At 57.5% G+C, this 20,814-nt stretch overlaps 3 protein-coding genes across 6 annotated transcripts; all 3 read right to left on the reverse strand.

Annotated features, from left to right (window-relative positions):
• Nucleotides 1-317: 317 nt before the first annotated feature.
• On the reverse strand, nucleotides 318-10,416 carry B4GALT2 (beta-1,4-galactosyltransferase 2). 4 transcript variants are annotated; one of them, XR_011377387.1, is made up of 8 exons: nucleotides 10,195-10,334; nucleotides 8,233-8,588; nucleotides 7,794-8,029; nucleotides 4,267-4,457; nucleotides 4,002-4,124; nucleotides 3,778-3,882; nucleotides 1,449-1,657; nucleotides 1,057-1,190 (listed from the first exon to the last, which is right to left on the reverse strand). XR_011377387.1 is itself a non-coding variant. In XM_060306402.2 (7 exons), the coding sequence occupies exons 2-7, from the start codon at nucleotides 8,534-8,536 to the stop codon at nucleotides 1,040-1,042; spliced, it is 1,110 nt and encodes a 369-aa protein (XP_060162385.1). In that variant the 5' UTR covers nucleotides 8,537-8,588; nucleotides 10,089-10,416; the 3' UTR covers nucleotides 318-1,039. The 4 variants fall into 4 exon arrangements, 3 of the variants coding, with proteins under 3 accessions (XP_060162385.1, XP_030722155.1, XP_069901495.1); XM_060306402.2 differs by lacking the exon at nucleotides 1,449-1,657 and having other exon boundaries at nucleotides 318-1,190; nucleotides 10,089-10,416; XM_030866295.2 differs by lacking the exon at nucleotides 1,449-1,657 and having other exon boundaries at nucleotides 318-1,190.
• A 965-nt stretch (nucleotides 10,417-11,381) lies between these two features.
• ATP6V0B (ATPase H+ transporting V0 subunit b) lies at nucleotides 11,382-14,594 on the reverse strand. Its single transcript, XM_030866334.2, has 8 exons — nucleotides 14,453-14,594; nucleotides 13,714-13,762; nucleotides 13,409-13,492; nucleotides 13,204-13,281; nucleotides 12,921-12,990; nucleotides 12,751-12,802; nucleotides 12,340-12,530; nucleotides 11,382-11,671 (listed from the first exon to the last, which is right to left on the reverse strand). The coding sequence occupies exons 1-8, from the start codon at nucleotides 14,517-14,519 to the stop codon at nucleotides 11,645-11,647; spliced, it is 618 nt and encodes a 205-aa protein (XP_030722194.1). The 5' UTR covers nucleotides 14,520-14,594; the 3' UTR covers nucleotides 11,382-11,644.
• Nucleotides 14,595-16,249: 1,655 nt separating this feature from the next.
• Nucleotides 16,250-19,476, reverse strand: DPH2 (diphthamide biosynthesis 2). Its single transcript, XM_030866192.3, has 6 exons — nucleotides 19,161-19,476; nucleotides 18,875-18,987; nucleotides 18,390-18,613; nucleotides 17,508-18,191; nucleotides 17,238-17,414; nucleotides 16,250-17,156 (listed from the first exon to the last, which is right to left on the reverse strand). Exons 1-6 carry the CDS (start codon nucleotides 19,305-19,307, stop codon nucleotides 17,032-17,034), a joined length of 1,470 nt encoding a protein of 489 aa, XP_030722052.2. The 5' UTR covers nucleotides 19,308-19,476; the 3' UTR covers nucleotides 16,250-17,031.
• Between the last annotated feature and the right edge of the window lie 1,338 nt (nucleotides 19,477-20,814).

Here is a 20,814-nt window from a genome sequence, read left to right on the forward strand (position 1 = left end):
TTTTGGAGTGCGAACCATCCACCCCGCCCTGATTCCAAGCACCTTTCGGCTTCAGGGCAGGTGAAAGAACGGAGAAATCTGAGCCCAATGGGTTTATTACTTCTTTGTCTCTTCTGGCCGGGAGGCAGCGGCAGGGTAAACATTTCTCCTTCCAGCCGGCGGAAGTCTAGCGAACCACTGCGTTTCGAGGGGCGTGGGGAACCAGGACAGCCTGGGCCAGACCGATAGGCTGTCCTGGTTCCCCCTGGCCGTCCCATAACACACTCCGGGTCTGGGTTTAGGGATCCAGATCCCCATCCCCAAACAGACAAAGGGGCTCCTCCATTCACGTTTTTTACTAAAGCACCCACACAAGTTTCTGTGCAATGTACAAACACGAGCCGGCCCTGGGGCTACTGCCTTCTCTCTGAGGGGGGCGGGGCAGGAACCCAACTGATCCGAGCCCCAACCGCCCCCATGCAAAGCCCAACCCCAAGATCCCAGGCAGCGACACAGCACCCCCTCTGGTCCCCTCCTGGCGCTGCTCCTCAGCAGGGGGTGCACCGGAGTTTGCCCCCTACAATGTTGAGTGAAAAAGGTTTCCCCTCCCCTGGGAGCATGGGGGATCCCCAGGTCTGAGAATTCCCCCTGGAAGCGACATTGCCCCCTAGTCATACCTCCCACTCTTCCAGGCCCCAGGGGACTCAAGGGGGGGAAACTGAGGCACAGAGAGGTGGAGTGACCTGGCCCAGGCCACTCGGCGAGGCAGTGCAGGGGCTGGCCCAACCCTGACAGTGAGGAGGGCTGAACTGGGGAGGGAGGAGCAGGAAGAAGGGTTGACCCCAGAGAGGGCCACACTTGAGGGGCCTGCCCAGGACAGAAGCTCCCCGAAGTAGGTTCTGAAACTTCCAGGTGCAGCTGGGGGGCCTACTGAAGACCCTCAGAAAACAGAGCCCACAGTCTCTGTCCTGGGGGATCTGTCACAGAGCAGCCACCAGCCAGGCTGTAGGTCAGTCCTCTGGCAGGCATCCTTGGCACTGGTAGCCTTTGTCCATTGGTGTCAGCCCCGAGGGGGCCATGATGGGGGCCGCCCAATGTCCACTGTGATATTAGTGAAGAGCGGTTGCCGAGACACTTCCAAGACCTGGTACCGCACTGACCCGATGCCGTCCCGCTTCATGGTCAGCTTCGTGTTTTGAATCTTGGTAAACCTAGATAGGATGGAAGTGGGTCCAGATCAGGGCTCACCACCAAACCCAACAGAGATCACTGGGGCCAAGGGGCACGCCATCCTGGCTTCTTCCTGGGGTGACTCGGTTCTCTTCGTCGCCCCCTCCACCTGCCTGGAGCCCTTTGGCTCTTGCAACTACCCTCAAAATAGAGATCTCACCCCCTTGAGTCCAGAATCACAACACCCTCACAAATCTTTCTCTCATCTCAGACCTAGACACAGGGCACCCCACAGGTACCTCAAATGCAACGGGTCCTGTATTGTATGCACCATCTTTACTCCTCACACCCATCATCTCTGTGCCATCTTCTCTGTTCCTCATCCTTTAGTCACTCCTTCACCATCTATTTATTGAGCAGTCCCCGTGTGCTAGGCGCGCTCTAAGCACCAGGGTCACAGCCATGAACAGGACAGCAAGGTCCTTCCTCTCGTGGCAAGTCTATTCCACTAAGGGAGACAAGTAACAGACAAGGAAGACATCAGCGCGCTAAGGGAGACAGGAGAGGGAGACCAGGATGACTGCCGTGGAAGGGGTGCGTGCGGGCCATCAAGCTGACAGCAGAGGAAGAGCATTCCAGGCAGAGGTAACAGCACGTGCTGACCCTACACTGGAAATGAGAATTTGCACAGCTGAGTGGCTCGAGCTTAATGGGCCAAGGGGAAAAACCAGAGTAAGATTAGCTGGGAGGTTAGAGCATGTACGGGCAGGCCTCTGTAAGTCAGAGGAAGCAGATTTTTATTCTGTGGGTGAGAAGACACTGAGGGATTTTTCGCCCAGTTTGGGGGAGGGAGGGCCAGGGAACATGAACTCTAGAAGAGGGAAGACAGAAAACCGGCCGGGCAAGAGGACGGAGGCCTCACTAGGGCAGAGGTAAAGGGAAAAGTGGACCAGCTCAGATATGTTTGGGGGGTTGCACTGATGTGACCGGCTGATGGTCCGGACATGTAGGGTGAGGGAAAGAAGAATCCAGAACTCCTAGATCTGAGGCAAAAGCAACTAGGTAGATGAAACCAGCATTCACAGAGTTCCTTAAGCCAGAAACATCTCGCTATCATGCCACTCCCCCCCCCCCCAAGGCAGACATCACAACTGAGGATGACACCTAGACACGCTATTCCTGAAACAGGACCATGGCCCCTGGCATGTGCTTCCAGAGCTCCTCCCACCCTCATCCCAACTGTTTTGATCCTCCCAGTCCTTCTGAGCTCAGTTCAGATCGCTCTCCAGAGCCATCCCAACACTGAGCGCTCTCTCTCAGATGCCCCGAAGCACCTCTTCTCCCAGCCTCTCGTCCTTTCCCTGCTCACCATGGTTTTTATCTGAACTGCTTTTTCATCAGCTCCCTGGACGCCTGGTGCGTCACGCTTCTGCCAAAGATCAACCCTCCATCAGTGCTGCCGCCTCCCTCCCCACTCTGACGCACTGGCTTCAGAGCAGAACATCCCTACTGGTCCCGTGTGGACACGGCAGTGTCACACCACATGCACCCGGGGCTCCGTCAACTCCTTTGGGCCTAGTCTGCTTCCTCCTGCCCCACCCGGCAGCTCTGCCAGCCCTTCACCTTCTTCAAACTCAAAGGGTGATCCTTCCAAACCCAAATCTGGTCCTGCCCCCTCCCCGCTGGAAACCCTTCGATGACTCGCCAGTGCCTCTGGGACAAAAGTGAAACTCCCAACCTGGGATCAGCAGAGACCTCCTCTCCTGTCACTCCCAGCCTTCAGACTGAAGAGTTTCAGACTCTCAGCGTATACAATGGACGTTCACATTCCAGACTCCTACACATATTATTCCTTTTATCCAGACTGGCCTCCTCCATCAGCCTGGTGAATATAGCACTGTGCCTAGGGTAGGTGTGTGACACATATTTGTAGAATGAATAACTCTTTTCAAACTCCAGTTTACCATCACCTCCTCCAGGAAGCCTCCCACCATCACTCCCTCTTCTGCCAGGACAGCACCTTGCCCTGATCACCCTGTGCTGCCTCTGCCGGCCTCCCTGCCTAGAATGAACTTCACACGGGCTATCCAGCCGGGACTGGGTCTGACTGCTCTGCACCCTCTCGCCCCCGGCCCCTACATTTCACATGCCCTCAGGCACTTCTCCCACCCAGCATCAGACACCAATGTTGCTTCCTCCTCAAAGACCAGCTGCCTACTCCAATCTCAGAGGGCTCAGCAATGATTTCCACTACCACCCCACATGGCTCGGGCCACCTCTGTTGGGTCCGCAGGCCCTGGAGCTGTACCCTGGGCCCGCTATCTCTCGTCCTATCTGTTCTGGCACAAGTGAGGTCTGCGAGGGCACCGAGAGGAATGCGAGCTATTCAGTGACGATCTGAGCCCTGCCTTTAAACTTCAGTCACTTCTAGGAATCAGGCCAGGGGCGAGAGCCAGATGGGGAGAGGCTGAGCTGGGCACTGGGGAACAGGGCTCGGGGTGGTGGCAGTCATCTCTAGAAGTCAAGGGTCGGGGACCTTGGGATCACCTCTGGGGATCAGTGGCACCGGGACATCACCTCTACAGAGGGAGGGGCCGGGGCGGTGGGGGTCGAGGGCGCTGGGGTCACCTTTGAGGGTTGGGCTCATTATGCTTGTCCCGGTCGTGCTTGATCATGCGGTAGCGGCCTATGCGGATGTCTGGGCGCGAGATCTTCATCCCAGCCAGGGAGATCCTGGGGACGGGGACAGCCGGGCTGGAGCAGGCGCCAGGAAGGGCGAAGAGCCCCGCCCGGTCTGCGCCCCACCCCCCACCTCAAGCACCCAGTCTACTCCCCACACTGTCACCACTCACCGGTTGAAGATGTCGTCATCCTCACCACCCCAACCCCAGTACTCGTTGGGGAAGCCATTGATTCTCAGGAACTGGGATTTATTCAGGCCCGACACACCTCCAAAGTAGCCGGCATAGGGCAGCCTAGGGCACGGAAGGCAGGCATCAGTGAGGGGCCCCCGGGGATTCCAGACGGAGGCCCGGCAGCTAGGGGGCCACTGGGGCTGGGAGCGATGGCCTGGGTGGGGTGGGGAGGCCCGGGTCCACCTGAGAAGGGAGCCCTCACCGAAAGCCGAACTTGTCCATGGCAATGGCGAAGTGGCGAGGCTGGTCGCCACAGCGGTACAGGTTGCGGTCATCCATGGGCACCAGGTCCACGTCACTGAAGATGAAGCAGTTGTAGGTGGCGTCCTCCTTCAGCGCCTCTAGGAAACCCACATTGAGCAGCTTGGCCCGGTTGAAGGTGTCCTCACCATGCTGGGGTTGGCGGAGGGGACAGGTCAGCTCTGGGCCTGAGACTCAGAGACACCTGCCACTTTACCACCGTCCAGAGCGGTCCCTGTGGGCCTAGTACTACCCCACCTGCCCCCACTGGGGCCCCCAGACTGTAGGGATCAAGGCCAGCTCTTTACCCTGGACCTGGCCTTGCAAGGCCTTTCAGGAACTGACTCCACCTGCTCTCTGCCCTCAGATCAGCCTGGTGAATATAGCACTGCCCTCAGATGCCACTGCCCTCAGATGCTGAGGCCCAGCTGTACTACATTCCTCCACGACCCCAGAACATGCCAGACTCTTTCTTGCCTCCAGGCCTCGGTGTTAGCAGTTCCCTCTGCCTGGAATGCTCTCCTTCTCTGCTTATCAAACTCATGTCTGGAAAGGCCTCTGTCACCAAGCCTCCCCGCCCCAGTATAATTACTCATTTCCTCCTGTGCGCTTCACTTATGCCAGGGTCCATTCCAACTGTTACAATTTAGAGCTCTCCTTTCATTCATTCCTTCAAACATGCCACGTGGCCCTGTCCTTGGTGCCAGGCGTCTTCTCTCTGCTGGTGCAGATCCTAGAGATGACTGGCCCTGAACACAGTTTCCCTACTGAGCACGTCACAGAGTGAGATGAACAAAACATGCCCCCAAATGACCAGCATCTAAGATGCAGGGACCACGAGGACTGAGCCATGAGCCTCAGCCACCTGTCCCCTCTGGCTCACGTAGATCCTCATCCAACTCCCTGGGCAGCCTCTGGGACCAGGACGGGACCAGGCTCAACTCATTGTCTCCCCAACAAAATGATAAGCACAGTGAGCCTCGGATCCCCCGAGAAATGGGCTGCGGGACGAGGTCTCCTTGAGGCCAGCCTCCTGGCCATGTAGCCCCAAGTTCCAAATTCTGGCCAGAGCAAGGAGGGTTCCATGGAAGGAGCTGGCTGGCCCCTGAGCCCCCTGATCCAACCCATGATCTCCAGGCTGGAGCCAGAGAGGCTCCTGGTCTCCAAGTGGGACCTTCTGGAAGGAGAGGAGGAGTAGCCCCTCCTCTTCACCGGCCAGCCTGGGCCCGAGGGGGTGGGAGCTGCTCCCCTGGACCCTGAACGGCCCAGCCCCACCTGCTCTCTTTTCTCCTTGCCCTGAACCTTCCCACCAGCCCTTGGAGCAACTGTCCATTTTCTCCTGGCTCACTGGAACTCCTTTCTAACCTCACTCACCACCCCAGAGCCCTAGGTTTCTCCCACAGGGCTCATAAACATGCTCATTTCTCTCCCATCCGAAGAAAGCCCTCCCTCTAGCCACCACCCTACCTTTTGCCTTCCCTTCTCAGCAGAGGGGTTTTTTTTGATCGAGAGTTGTCTCCAATTGGCTACTTGCATTTTGTCAAATCTGATTCCTTCTGCAACCCACTGCAATCTGCTTCCGCCCCCACCAGGCCCCTGAAATGGCTCTCGCTGGGCCCACCTTGTTGCTAAATCCACTGGACGCTTCTTGGTCTACATCCTTCCTTACTCCCCCAGCAGCGCTCATGCAGCTGCCACGCTCCCTTCTTTTTTTTTTTTTTTTTTTTTGCGGTACGCGGGGCCTCTCACTGTTGCGGCTTCTCCCGTTGCGGAGCACAGGCTCCGGATGTGCAGGCTCAGCAGCCATGGCTCACGGGCCCAGCCGCTCCGCGGCATGTGGGATCTTCCCGGACCGGGGCACAAACCTGTGTCCCCTGCATCAGCAGGCGGACTCTCAACCACTGCGCCACCAGGAAGCCCCACGCTCCCTTCTTGGCGCTTATTCCTGGGCTCCTGGGACACCAAGCTCTCCTGGGTCTCCTCAAACCTTTCTGGCCAACCCGCGTGGCCTGTGTGTTCCCTCTTTCTCCACCCATTCCCTTATGTTCTGGCTTTCTCCTCTCAGCTCCCAAGCCCCCTGGGCAGGCTGACATTGCTGGTTTTAGGGACCATCATCTGTATACTGGTGGCTCACAGATCCCTCTCCACCTCAGACGTCACTCCTAGGTCGATTCATTTGTCCAACTGCCTGCTGAACATTTCTCTTATACTTCCCCCAGGCACTTAAATTCATCACATGCAAAAAAGAATTCAGAGTTGCACTCTCCCCCAGACCTGGCCTAGATCCTATGTTCCCATCTCATTCAGAGGCGCAGGCATCCACACTGCCAACAGTCAAGACAGAAACCCTCGAGATGTCCCGGCATCTCCCTTTCCTTACTCTCTGCCACTTGTGTCACATCTCTCCCCTCACCCGCACGACTCCTGCCCGACTCGTATGCACATTCACCACCTCCTTCCTGAAGCCTGCCTCCAGGCTCCCCTTCCAACCCACTGTCCACAAGCAATCAGAGCAATCTTTTTAATAAGCACACATACACATTACTCCCTCATTAAAACCTCACAATGGTGCCCCATCACTTTCAGGCCAGAATCCAACTGCTTAAGATGCCTCCTAAGACCCTTCTGGATTTGGCCTCCACTAGTTCTTCCAACCTCATCTCTGTTACCCACCCTACATGTTGGACCCCACCCCTCAGTGGACAGTTCCCGAACACATGAGACCAGTTCTCTCTTTGGGGCCTGGGGCCTCCAGGTCCCTCTACATAAAATGCTTGCCTCCTCCAGTCCCTCCGCCAGCTGATGCCTGATCATCCCTCAAGACTCATCTCAATCGTCGCTTTCCCACCCCAGGGCTGGACCAGGCCCTTTGGTGGTCCCACTGCCCCCTGTTCCAACTCCAGTCACACACCACTGTCCTGGAGTCTAAAGGGATCCAAGTTCAAGTCTGGGAGTTCTCTGTGGGGAGGAGGGCCTCTATCAGATCCTCTCCAGGTTCCGGAAGCCAGCCCCAGCCAGGCCCGTGGCAGGGCTCAGAGCCTGAGCTGAATTCCTGGATCTCAGCTGTGCTCAGCACTTGGCCCTAAGGCAGACTTGATCCCTCTTTCAGGTCTAACTCTCCCTCTGCTTGGGGCCCTCCATATCTCATAACCAGCACACCCTAAGCCGCCACCCCCATGGATGGGGCCTATCACGGGTAGACAATGGCGCTCACGCCCTATCGAGGCCACGCACACACCTGGCAGTGTGCACACCACCATTAACACATGTGCACTCCCCTGAACGCACATACAAACCTGCCTACACACGCAATGACATACACGTGCCCCCACATGTACGTACACATGTCCGCACCACCACTGGCAGACAAGCAGCCACGAATGCCCCCAACCCTGTGGCTCCACCAGCAGGCATGTGGGCCCTTCACCCACGGGTGCTCATAGGTTCCCTGGTGGCTGGTGGCCAGCCTGGGGGCCGCAGGCAACACACCTGGTTGATGACATAGATGCCATAGCGCAGCCGCTGTCGCCTGAGGATGGGGTGCAGATAGTGGAGCCAGTAGCGTAGGTGGTGCTCCCGGTGTCGGAAGGGGATGATGACCGCCACCGTCTGGGCTGGCGTGCAGTCGGGCGGTGTATAGCGGCCGCCCAGGAGCACGCCTGGGTTTTCCCTCTGCACCCGCTCCAGGGGCATGGGTGAGGTGAACTCAATCAGCAGTCGGCCCACTGCAGGCAGGACGGTGGCAGGAATCAGGCCTTCATCAGAACCCAGGAACACCAGCCCTCTCCCTCCGCCTGGGGTGGGCAAGGGAACCCCAGGAACAGCCCTCTGACAACACACCCAGACCCTTGGCACTCCCGTGGGTCAAGACTCCACTCCCCCAGTCCCCTGCCCACCCCTAGAGGCAAGCCCCACCCTGTAGGCTCACCAAGACCAGGCGGCGAGTCAGGACAGGGTGGCAGGACAGGAGCCGTGGGGCCTGGCCGGGCGCTGGGAGCCTCGGGGAGCCCGGAGCTGGGGGCAGTGGCGTTGGGCCGAGAGCAGTTGGTGCTGCTGCTGGCAGCTGGGTGGAGGGCATGGGCGGGGCCTCGTGCACTGAAGCGGCTGAAGAAGGCCAAGTGCTGGGCGTAGACGTCAAAGTAGAGGATGACGGCCACGAGAAAGTGTAGCAGGCAGAGTAAGAGCACGGCCTTGCAGACGCGCTCCAGCGTCCCCCCGAGCAGTCTGCTCATCCCGCAGGCGGCCACCGGCCCGCCCAATGGGCCCGGGCATCCGGCTGCTGGCCTGAGCAGGGGTAGGAGAGAAACAGACCCAGGAGGTCAGGGCCGGAGGGGCTAGGCCACCCACCCACCTCCTGCGCACCGCTCACATTCTTAGACCCGCATCCTCACGCTTACCTGCTCACACCCTTCGACTTACATTCTACCTGCAAATACACACAGTCCCGGGCAACTCACTACTCCCACATCTTCAAACAATGCCTTCCTTCCTCATCCTCATTGACACTCATAAGCACAGCCTCACCCACCCTCACACTCAGGTACGTGCCCTTATTGCCCGACTTCACACACACCCTATGGATTCCCAAGCACGTGGACATGTGACCTCTAGTTCACGCTGGCTCATACCTGAACAAGGAAACACGTTTATGTATAGACCCACATGTGTTCTCTGTGCCCCAGAGAACAAACGCCCCACAGGCCAGCATCCTCAACCCAGGACTCCTGGTCTGGGGGAGAGAGACCACTTACTGAGTACTTACCATGCAAGAGCACTTTGTACTCAAGACTTCATTTAGTCCTCTGGGGAACATGGGGGACAGTGGTTTGGTTGGACATGTTCCAGTGGCAAGCAAGCCAGGCCATCTGGGACCAGGCTGCGAAGTGGCCCTCAGCATCCAGGTGGCCCAAATCTGAACAAGATGTTTATGGGATCCCTTCCCTCTGGAGCAAGAGGTCAAAATACAGAGTGGGGCATCAGACACACCTCCCATAAGACCTCAAGGATTGGGATGAACTCTCTGGGGCCTGCCCAGCACTGCTGGTTCTGATGCCCAGAAAGGGGAACGCTTGGGCCCTGGAGACAGGCCCAGGAGAGGGTCTTGCCTGGGCCATGGCTCTAACTGTGGGTCTGACACAGCAGCAACACTTCTGGGGGGCACTCCTGGCAGTGCTTCAGAGAGCAGGGTGAGTCTCACTCAGATACACAGCATCACACAACCACACAGACACCCGCAGTCCCAGCTACAGTCACCTGCACTCAGAGACACACAGAACTACATATAGAGTCACAGACACGCCTGGGTGACAGTAACAGCAACACAACGAGTCACGCACTCACAAACAAAGCCGCTGCTCCTGGACTTACAGAGTCACACAGACGGGCTCCCGGGCAGTTCACAACACCCGGACCCACGTGCAAATACTCCCACCCCTCCCTCCGGAGCAGGGGTTCTGGGTCAGGCTGCCAGGCTGCGAGGTGCGTTTGGGCGGGGCTGTAAGGCTCAGTGGCCTGAACACGTGGCACCCCGAGACCCGGAGGCAGCGAAGAGAGGGTGGGTGTGGAGCCTGGCGGGGAGGGGGCTTGGAGGAGAGGATGTGGGGTAAGGGCCGAGGAAAGGGGAGCGAGGAGCGCCTCCCCACGCCACGAGGCCAGGGTGAGCGAGGACAATAAGGGAGGCTGGCTGGGAGCGGGCAGAGGAGCCCGAGGGGGGCGAGGAGACTCGAGGGATGGGGGTAGGGTGGGGTGACGCCAGGCCGGGGTCCGGCCGCTAGCGACTCTCACCGGGTCCTGGGCGGGGATCTCGGGGCCGCGCTCGGGGCACCCCTCGCGGGGCCGGGTCTAGAATCTCGGGGCCCCGGACTGGGGGCCGCGCGCGACCCCCTCTCACCCGGCTCTCGGGGCTCAGCAGGGGGCGCCGCTCCGGCTCCGGCTGGATTCCGGGCTCCGGCGGCTGCGAACGGCTCCGTCCCCCATGGCCCGGCCCCGCCGCCTTCCGCCTCCCCGGTCAGCGGCCCCAGCGGCCCCCGGACCGCCTCCCGCCGCCGCCGCGGGCCATGGAGCCGAGCCGCCCCGGGGGGCAGGGCGGGGCCGGGCGGCCGGGCAGACCCACGGACCCGCCGACCGAGAGACCACAGCGCCGCCACCTCCCTCCCGCGCTACGGCGCCTCGGAGGGGCAGGCCCGGCCCGCGCGCCCGCGCGCGCGCCCCCGCAGCCCCCCGCCTCCAGCGCGCCCGTACCCGCCGCGCGCCTCCGACGCCCGCCCCTGCCGGCGGCTAAGCGCGACGGAGCGAGGGGACGGAGGACCAGGGAGGGGCGGGAGAAATTAATCAGACTCATCCAACGGGATGGATTCGAGGTCCGAACCGGAGAGGGTGTGGATGGGTAAAACCCATTACGGAGGAATGGGGTCTGGTCTGGGTTGGAGCGCAAACTCAGCCAAAGAAGGGCACCTGGAAGTTAGGCCAACTCGTGCAGGGAGATCAGGGATTTGTCAGCTCATCGATGGGAGCATGACTAAGGGTCCGCCAAAGGAGGGGCCTGCTAGTTAAAACTGGGCAGGACACTGAAAGGCGTAGACAGAAGTGTGTGGCAGGGGCTTCTAGGGAACAGGAGGTTGGACAGGAGTGGGAGGAGCTGGACATGGCCCCAAGGGATCAAAGTAGTTACTGGCCGGGTACGGTGCTGGGACGGGCAGAGGCAAATGAATGCGTTCCAAGGCCCCAGGGGTAGAGATGATGGATGCCTGAGGGTAGAGCCAGGTAAGCATGTGGCTAACTGAGGCTGGGCTGACCAGAGCCCTGAAGGCATGGAACTAGGACACCTCCCTTCCCCACACAAACACATGGGCCCATATACCTAGACCCCCCCCTTCCCTTCAATAAAGATGTTCAGAGCTACAGAGTCCTCAGCCCAGCACACTTTCCTTCCAACCCAGGAGCCATCGTTGTCCACAGCAGAGACAGTGTATATGAGTCGGAAAGTTGGCAAGAAGCTGGCATGAAGTTGAGAACTACAGGCCTGTTTACCCTTCCCCTGTGAAAGGAGGTGGCGAAGAAAGGCAAGAGAAGCAGCACTGACCCAGACAAATACCATGTTTATTTCACAAACACTGGGAAGATGGGTTGCAGGTGGAGGTGGGACACGGGTGCCAAGCTGCACACAGTCAACAGCAGCCCACTCCCCACACTGCGGATCCAGCCAGGCAGTGCCTCAGAAGTGAGTGCAGGGAGGGCCCTGAACACCAAGCCCCCTGAAAGCCTAAGGGGCACAGCTCCAGCTGTCCCGGGAAAACCACAAATAAATAAGAGTGGGGCACGGCCCCGCCCACGCAGATCATCTAATCACCCATCTTCACTCTGGAGGTCTGCAAAAGAAGTACAGGAGAAATCAGTCAGGGACAGAGAAACAGATTAGACAATGACAAATGACAGATGCTCAGACCCATGGCAGGATGGACAGACCACAACAGATGGATGATTAGACCAGGATGGACATGTTGTGACAAACACAGTGAACAGGGACACAGAGACAACTACAGAGTTCAACTGTGGGACAGACAAGACAGAGAGAAGTGGCATATGGACAGTGCCAGTCACCAAGTCAACCCAGTCAGGCGCCCACAGTCACACTCAGACACTCAGGCTGATCCTTAATCACACCCCCCCCCCCATGTGCTGTCCTACTGACATCACAGTCAAACACACCAAGACGGACTGAGACAGACGCATCCCAACCTGGTCTAGACTATAAAGACAGCGAGGAAGAGACAAAATAACAGAACAGGAAAGAGAAGCTAAATCTTTTGTATATAGACACAACAGACAAAAAAAGACAGTTGTCAGTGATACCACACTGAAGACAAAAATAAATGGAGAACTTCAAAAGGGGAAAACCAAAAGATGGGAACTAGGTGGTGGAAACTATTGAAGAGGTTCTTATGGTTACAGGTGTAGACGGAAGCACTGTGGCTCCAGAAGAAGGGTGAGGCTGGGTTGGGGACAAGAATAGAGGCTTCCCGGGGGGATTCAGCACCTGAAGGATCGCAACGATGACCCCAAAGAGGCCGATGGCACTGCCAAAGATCTCCACGATGAGAATCTTCACAAAGAGGCTGGGGTTCTGTGCATCAGCCAAGGCGGCACCACTGCCCACGATGCCCACGCACACTCCACAGAAGAGGTTAGACAGGCCCACCGTGAGGCCAGCCCCAAACATGGAGTAACCTGGAGGGACGGAAGGGGAACACTGAGGCCAAGCCAGACACAAGGAGACATGAGGGCAAGGGATTCAACATGGAATAATGGGGCCAGCCACCACCCCAACTCTACAAAGCAGCCCAACGTAGGTGAGAGAATATCAAAATGAAGAATCTAAGCTGGGGTGCACACTGCAGGGGGAAGCAGCTGTGAAGCCCCAACTTTTTGCCTTCACATACCCACCTACCTGCATGGTAGTTTCGATGGCCAATGGCCTTGGGGTCAGTAGCACTGAAAGGCTGAGGGAAGCAGAGAAATAATCAGAAATCACCCCCACTCCACTCCCCCTCCTCCACCATCACTAAGCAATATATAAACACACTGGAATAGATGCCCACCCCACCTAGTCCTCCATACCTCAGCCATGTTGCTAATGACAATCGCCATGATGATGCCATAGATGGCCACAGCCTCACAGAAGATGATGCTGGTAGTGGTAGCAGGGGATTAGGGGGTGGAGAGGAGAAAGAGTTGAGAAAGGAACCAACCTTCCTCCCTGAAGAGTCTCCAGCCACCTCTCCCCCACTGACATCCGACCCCAGCAGGAGGCTTGTCAGGAGCAGCACGTCAGGCAGGTCAAACGCACAGGCAGCTACCAATGCAGCTGGCTCTGACAACCTTACAAGGGTCCTACACTTACCTGACCAGGTTCTTGGTCTTAATCCTGGGGGCCTTCACCCCTCCCCCAATGATGGAAGAGCCAGTGATATAGATGCCCCTGGTGGACGGATAAGAAACCAATGAGCAGAGCCCAATCCTGTCATTGCCCCCAAGATGACTAAGAACCCAGTGACACCACTTGCTATGATTCAGCCCCTCCCCTGACCCATGACCCCAACACTTACCATGCTGCCCCAACCACAGACAGAGAGATAGCTAGGCCAATTCCCAGGTTTGACCACATGAAGGGGGAAGTCTCCGTCAGGAACCTGGTGTGTAGACGGCGGAAGACAATTCAGCCGTGGTGGAGAAGTGGGCACAAAATCCACCCCCTCCCCAACACCCCCAGTCCTCGATGCTGAGACAAAACACTTCATGTTTCCCAAAGGTCCCCATCCCAGACAGCTGGGGGGGTGGGGTGGGGTGCGGTAGGGATCGGATCAGAGAGGGCAGGCTGCAAAGAAGCTCCTAGGGGAAACCTCTCCCTTACCATGCCACATCAAAGCGGAAGCCCAAGTCAAAAATGGTGTAGCAGATTCCTGCAGCAGTGAGAAAAACGAGGGTTAGGGACTGCTCTCTAGAGAGAAGCGCCACAACTTAGGCAAGAAGTTACTGCCCAGCTGATGGGCCACCTTCCCAAAAGGTCTGCCTACACCTAAGTCAAGGGAGAGTCCTCTGGCTGGCCCCACGCAAAAGCACAGCTGCCTATACAAATGTCTCTACTCAGACCTCCATTTTCTGCCACTCCTTCAGGAACATATCCCCTCTGTGACACCACCTTCCTGACCCAGACCCGTCAAGAGGAGCCACCGGCAGGCCTGAATACCCCGGAGGAGGGGAGGGAGCAAGAGCTCTGGCCAGGCCCCACCAGATGCAGCCAGCCCAATCCGAGCCGCTGTTTACCCAACACGCTGTGCGTGTGGGGGGAGAGCAAGACTACCGGGGAAAGAGGAACTGGAGCAGCCGGCTCGTGACCCAAGCAGGCCGGTCAAGAGCAAGAGAGGGACGACAGCAGGGAGCGAGGGAAGGGGGCGGCAGGGACAGAAACGGACAAGGGCTGAGCTCGCGGTCCCCAGCGAGCCCCGCCCGCGCCCCTCCCCAAGCAGCTGGAGATACGGGTCTCCTCCCCGCGCCGGGGCCCAGTATTCCCAAGCCTCCGCTTCCCCGCTGGGCTCCAGCCGGGCTAGCTCGGCCCGATGCCGGCCCCGCCCGCCAGGGCCCGGCCTCACCCACGACGAGCAGGCAGGCCCAGAAGGCCACGAAGACCCCGGAGTAGAGCAGCACTAGCCCAGTCATGGCGGCAACGACGGCTGGTCTCGGGTCGGGGGCGGGGTGGGGGGCCGGAGCTCAAACCTCGTCCCGGCGTCCGCCGTCCGCCCCGCAGTGTCACCTGACTCACCCACGTGACGCGCCGGCGCCACGTGACCACACGCCAGGCCTGGCGCCCCGGCGCCGCCGGTCTAGAACTTGGTGATGCCGGAAGTGCGACGCAGAGGATTGTGGTGGTTGTAGTCGCGCACGCCTGAGGACCTCGGATGCCCTTCTTACTCAGTACCTCGACTCCTTGCCTGGCCGGTCAGTCTCGCGTCCGACCAAGCTCGCTCCTTCTGCGCCCCGACACTCCGTCCTGCTCCGGCCACCAGCCCTGCTTTCCTGCTCGCCGCCGCCCTAGCTTAGTCTCCAAGCCAGTGCTGATCTCGCAGGCCTCCCCACGACCGTCCCACCCAGTTCCGCGAGGGTGTCCGCTCCGTCCCTTACTGAGCTCATGCTGTTTCCTTTGCCTGAAGCACGCTTCTTCGTGCTCACCCCATGGCCCAGCCAACACTTACTGGTCTTGGGATACCATTCCCCCAGGAAGGGTTCCCTAACCAGAGGCAGGGGAGTGCGCCCGCTCTGGGCTCCCCCGCCGCCCTGGCGATCATTATGAAAGCAAGATCATGTCACTCTCTTTGAAATACCTCGGAGGCCCCCATTTCCCTCGGAATAAAAGCCATAGTCCTTAAAATGGCCTACTAGGCCTCTACTGTTGCGCCTCCCCATGCCTCTTACCCGACTTCATCTCGTAATACTTCCCCACTAACTCCCTCCTCTGACTGCACTGGCCTCCTGGCTGTTCCTTGAACACACCGGTCACACCCTCAACGCGTTGCACTTGCACTTGTTCGCTCTGCTTCTCCAAATTATCCGCGTGGTTCATTCTTAACTTCTTTCAGCCTTTGCTCACCCTCAAAAGGCCTTCTCTGACCATCCTGTTTAATACTGCAGCCCCTTCTCTTGCACTCCTTCCCAGCTTTACCATAGCCCTTATCACCATTCTGCATACTAAGTGTTCTGTATCTATCGCCCCCACCACGAGAATGTAAGCACCATGAAAGGATTCCTGAGCTCACTGCTGGATCTCCAGTGCCTGGCACACAGTGGGTGCTCAATACATATCTGTAGAATACATGATTGGTGCCCACCTTGTCCCAGTTACCATGGTCGGTTTACAGAACTGCCTGTACTAGCAGACTGGGCAATCCCTGAGGGCAGAAATCACATCTCCCTGTTCACCTGCTTCTTCAACACGCTGGACAACGCCAATATGCCGAGATTCTCGGCAAATGTGGGGAATTAAGAGGTGAGTCATTTCATTTCACCCCTCTGAACCTTTACGGTCCAGCAACTCCACTTTGCTTGAAGCACCCACAATGCTGGTTTACGCCTGTTTTAGCATGGTGTACCCTTTGCCCAAATGTCTTTTTCACCTCACTTCTGATTTTTTTTTCCCCCTCCAAGCGATCCAGCTTAGGTAACACTCCCTCTGAGAAGCCTCTTCTGGGCTCCAGCTGCCCCTGGGGGCTTCCCTACTCATAAAGAATATTGCTTCACCATGTGGCAATTGCCTGTTTAACTGCCTCTCTTCCCAGACACACTGTGAGGACAGGAATTTAGTCAAATACAATTCAGATCTCAACCCACAGGACCTGTGCAGGACCTGCGGTATTTGATGAATAAAAAGAAACAAGGAGAAAAATTATCTGGTTTATTCAAATTTCTGTGATCTCCCTGAGAAACTAATTGGAGTCAGTGCAGACCAGCACTGCCCGACAGAACTTTTTGCAGTGATGGAAATGTCTTATAGCCGCACTGTCCTCTCATGTGGCTATCTGAGCACTGAAATGTGATTAGTGTGATTGAGAAACTCAATTTTTAATCTTACTTAATTCAAATTTATGTTTGAACAGCCACATGTGGCCACTGTATTGGACAGCATAGGTGCAGACCAGTGGTTCTCAACTGGGGACGCTTTTGCCCCCATAGGGGACATTTGCCAACATCTGGAGACATTTCTGGTCATCACAACTGGGGAGGGGCGTACTACCGGAACCTACTGGGCAGAAACCAGAGATGATGCTAAATATCCTACAATGCCCAGGACAGCCCCTCACAACAAATAATTATCTGGCCCAAAGTGCAATAGTGCCAAGATTGAGAAACCATGGTCTAAACCATTTAGCACCTGCCTTTAACAAAGGCAGACCCTCAACTGTCTTGTGCTGTTGTTCCCAGGAGAACAGATGGCCCAGAAGGCTTCAGGGAAGACCCAAAGCTGTTTCCGCATCAGTCAAACAACAGATATTTACCAAGCCAATATGTGCTAAGCCTTGTGCCAGCGCCAGGACAGGACAGGAAGAGCTGAATCCTATCCCCAGTGAGGGGCTGCCTCAGTGACAGGCTCCTTCAAGGATCCTGGCAGAAGAGTGGGGTTGGTGCAGGGAGCACTAAAGGTCTTCAAGTCCACCTGTGGCTCTGGCCCCACATGGTATCAGCTGCTTCCCTCATCCTCGTAGGCGATGGCAATCCCTCGTCTTCCGGTCACAGCTGCCGTCACCGGCGTCTGACCCAGGCAGGGTTGCAGTCCCTGCCAGCTCCGGGAACTAAGGAATGAGGCTGCAGAGGGAGGGGATTGAGGCTGAGTGGCCTGAACGTAGGGGAAGAATTCAGATGGGAGTGGAGATTTGCCACACTCACCTGCAGGGCTGCTCTCAGCCAGCTCCAGCTGGGGCCTCGGGGTTAGGGCTGAGCATCCAGGATCAGTTGATGGCTTCCAGGCAGGTGGGGGTCGGAGGTCCCCAGTAATGAGTGACACATCTGGGGTGTCCCACAGCTCCGAGTCAGGTGGAGGGAGGGGCACGTGGAAGGGAGAGCCTGGAAGGGAGGGAGGGAGAAAGCGGATCCATCCTGGCCCCCCAACTCCATGCCCCAAGCATTTTTAGCCTAGGTAGTGCCCCCACCACTCACCAGGCAGTAAGTCCGCGTAATGTGTGAGGTGGGGAGCCAGGCCTGGAGGCGGCCATGCAGGGTTGCAGGCAGCCTCCAGCTCACACGGTGCCAATACAGGCCGGAAGAAGCTTCCAGAAGGCTGGGTGGCTAGGGCACCCAGAGGACAGGACAACAGCACAAAGACATCCACCTCAGGGAAGTTGGCAAGCTTGGCAGGCGTGGGTCGCCCCAGGGCCAACACGTAGCTACGCTTGCCAGCAGCCTGTGTCAGGTTCCGCAAGTGTGCCAGTGCCTCACGGTGTCGGGCCACACCCAACGTGCCCGCCAGCAGCCCCACCACACGGGCATCTCTGGCCCTCTCTACCAGATAGTGTCTACGTGCTCTTAGCCGCCAAGCCCGGGCACCTTCATCCTGAGTTCGCCCTGTGTCTGGGCAGCAGGAGGAGAAGGGCCGCCCTGGTGCCCAGCCCAAGAGCAGTCGGCTCAGGTCTGGGTCAAGGTCAGGGTCAGAGATGGCCTCAGAGCCCCCCACATAGAAGGCACCATACTCTTCCAAACACCTCCCTGGAGCCAGGGGGAAGCGGCGCCCAAAACGCTCCAGGGGCTCAGGATCTGGATTGAGGGAGCCCACTGGCAGGGGAAGAGCTGGGCTGGAGACAAGCAGGTCCAGGTACCGTGGGCGCAGAAGGGTGGCCAAGGCCTCTGGAAGAAGGAGGTGGTGTCAGGGTTGGGGTCTGGTAAAGCAGGATCCCCCTCATCCCCAGGAGACTGAATGGGAACCAAAAGCAGAGGCTGGGGTCAAACCCATATTAAGAACTCCATGGGAGTGTACTGACATGGAGAAATTAAGGCACAAACTGGTCAGCCCACCCTTCCTGCATGCAAAGGCAAAACCCTCACCCAGGGCGTGGGCACAGGCCGGCTCACTCAGCAGCACCACAGGCGCTGTGGGGTCTGGGTTCTGGGCCTCGAAGGCCTTAGCGCAGAGCTCCAAGGCCACAGATCGCTGACCAAGGACGAAGGCAATGGGCAGTGGGCGGGCAGGAGGGCTTAAGCAGGCAGGGCCAAAATGTACAAGGGCCTGAGCTCCAGCTTGCTCAGCACCCAGTACATCCACACAGCAGCTGCAGAGGAGACACCATTAGTGAGAGGGGTTCTCATCGAGAAAAGCGTTGCCGTCATCAATGGAAAATGTGGTCAGTGAAGAATATGACGTTATGAAAAGAAGACACCGTCACTGAGAAGAGCTAGTATCAGGAGAGGAAACATCACCATCAGGGAGAAACGCAACCATCGGGGTCAGACACTGTCATAGAGAGGAAATGCCATGAGCCCTGGATCCCTAGACCTACCCCACCCTCTATCGGCAAGCTCCAAGTTCACACCTGCCATAGGCTGTGTCTCCCAGAATGAACACCTTCGACCCTGTGGCCTCCTCCAGTCGTGCAGCCACGGCCCCAGCATCTCCCAATAGCTGATCAGGGAACTGCAAGGCCACCTGTAAGCATAAACCATGGAGTCAGGAACAGCCTCTCCTCTTCAAGGGAAACCTTCCGGGAGTCCCTACCTAACCTTCAAAGTCCCTCCTCCCAGAGAAGCATCTTCCCTCATTCCCATCCTCACAAAATCACCCAAGATCCCGATCCTCTGGGCGACCCATCCGCTCCTCACCCGTTGACACCCCAGGTCACGGACAAATCCAACGACTCGCTCCAGCTCATACACTCGGTCCAGGTCCCCAAGAGGAGTGCGCAGCCCGGCAGCGCCCGCCTCTCGCTGCAGCGCCGCCTCCGCGGGGCTGCTGAATGTAGACTCCATAGCGGGAGGCAGCGGGGACCTCCCTCAATTAGCTTCAGGCCCCGCCTTCTCAAAAACGGCCCTCATAGTGTCGCTTGGTGGGCGGGCGGGGGAGGGGGTGGGGAGAGGGAGTGGGGCGGAGGGAGTGGTGTCGGGGGGGAGTCAGTCAGCCCGCAGCCTTTGGGCCAGGACCCGACCCATCCGAACTCCCGTTTCTCCGCTACACGTGGGCCTCCCAGGGAGATTACTTCCGGGTGCTTGAGGCGGGGCTGATGGCAACTTCACCCATCTAAAAATCAGCATGGCTCCCGCCCTCCAGCCCACACAGAACCAATAGTCGGCCTCCCAGCCCGAAGCCAATCGGAAGTGGCTCAGAGGAGGCGCGGAGCCTTGTGGGTGTTGCAGTTCTCCTGGCCCACCTCTCCGGGCGCTGGTCTTCCGGTTCAGCCGCCAAGCGCCCTCAGAGACACCGACTCCCTGAAAATAACTACTCCAGTTTGAGCAGTTCCTATCCGCCTACACTGTTAAGCACTTCCCCTGCACTCTCAGCTGGGAGGTGATAGATAATTAGGCATTGCATAATTTTTAAATTAGGTACCAAACTGCCTGGGTTTCAATATTGCGCTCTGCCCCTTACTAATGACTGAGGCTCTTAGTTACTCAACGTCTTTAATGGCTGTTTCCTCATCTGCAGAATGGGACTTGTAACAATAGTACTTCTAATAGGATTGCTGGGGCAAATTAATTTAGATATAAAACTTCATAAAGTAGTCCTTTGCATAGCACATGTACTGGAAGAATCCACTACTATCCTCACGGCAGTCTCAATCAAGCAAACACTGAGCACTAATTGTTCACCAGGTACTACAGAGTTCAGTCTTTGGAGTAAGAGCTGTCGCATTTTGCAGATGAGGAAACGGAGGCTCAAAGAGGCTAACTGCCTAATAAGATACAGCAAATCAGTGGCACCATCTGTACCCAGGTCTGATTTCAGAAGCTGTTCCTTAGACCCCTCATTCTCCCAGGTTATATATGCTACATTGGATCATGGCAGCAGGGAGGAAGACACTCGGGTGCTATGTCGTAGGAGAAAAGGACAGAAAGTATGTGAAACATCTCTACATACTCCAGAAGTGAAAAATCAAGAGTAAGGTGAGAATGGGATGGAGGAGGGGTAAGGGAAAGGGGACAGAGTGATCTCAGGGGATGACATGAAAGGGGGGCTGATGCTGGCTGGTGTGGGAAGAGATTGAATGATGAAGAATGGAGGACACAGAATTTGCGCAGAGGTTGGGAAAAGAACAGGAGAAAAAGTGAGACAATCGTGGGAGTAACCAGTTCTCCTAACACTTCCAAGGAGACTCATGGCTTAGGGCTGGGAGTCAGGAGAACCCAATCCTGCTCTTGCGATCTTACTGAGGGGATGGCTGGGGTGCCCGAGAGGCAGCCAGGGTGGAACTATGGCTGAGACAGAAAGGGAGGGAACCCTGCTAAGGGAGGAGAGCAACAGCAGGCCGGGAGCTGTCCT

This window comes from Globicephala melas, chromosome 1 (assembly GCF_963455315.2).
Source record: "Globicephala melas chromosome 1, mGloMel1.2, whole genome shotgun sequence".
Taxonomy (NCBI): Eukaryota; Metazoa; Chordata; class Mammalia; order Artiodactyla; family Delphinidae; genus Globicephala; species Globicephala melas.

Coding starts and splice junctions, on each gene's coding strand:
- B4GALT2 (XM_060306402.2), bottom strand. CDS start 8,536: ATGAGCAGACTGCTCGGGGGGACGCTGGAGCGCGTCTGCAAGGCCGTG. Junction 4,458..7,793: donor GCATCTATGTCATCAACCAG/GTGTGTTGCCTG, acceptor CGCCAACCCCAG/CATGGTGAGGACACCTTCAA. Junction 3,883..4,001: donor GATGACGACATCTTCAACCG/GTGAGTGGTGAC, acceptor CCCCGTCCCCAG/GATCTCCCTGGCTGGGATGA.
- ATP6V0B (XM_030866334.2), bottom strand. CDS start 14,519: ATGACTGGGCTAGTGCTGCTCTACTCCGGGGTCTTCGTGGCCTTCTGG. Junction 12,991..13,203: donor AAGACCAAGAACCTGGTCAG/GTAAGTGTAGGA, acceptor TACCACTACCAG/CATCATCTTCTGTGAGGCTG. Junction 11,672..12,339: donor TCATCGTTGCGATCCTTCAG/GTGCTGAATCCC, acceptor CTTCTTTTGCAG/ACCTCCAGAGTGAAGATGGG.
- DPH2 (XM_030866192.3), bottom strand. CDS start 19,307: ATGGAGTCTACATTCAGCAGCCCCGCGGAGGCGGCGCTGCAGCGAGAG. Junction 18,614..18,874: donor GGAGACACAGCCTATGGCAG/GTGTGAACTTGG, acceptor TCTCCTCTGCAG/CTGCTGTGTGGATGTACTGG. Junction 18,192..18,389: donor GGCCTGTGCCCACGCCCTGG/GTGAGGGTTTTG, acceptor TCCTTCTTCCAG/AGGCCTTGGCCACCCTTCTG.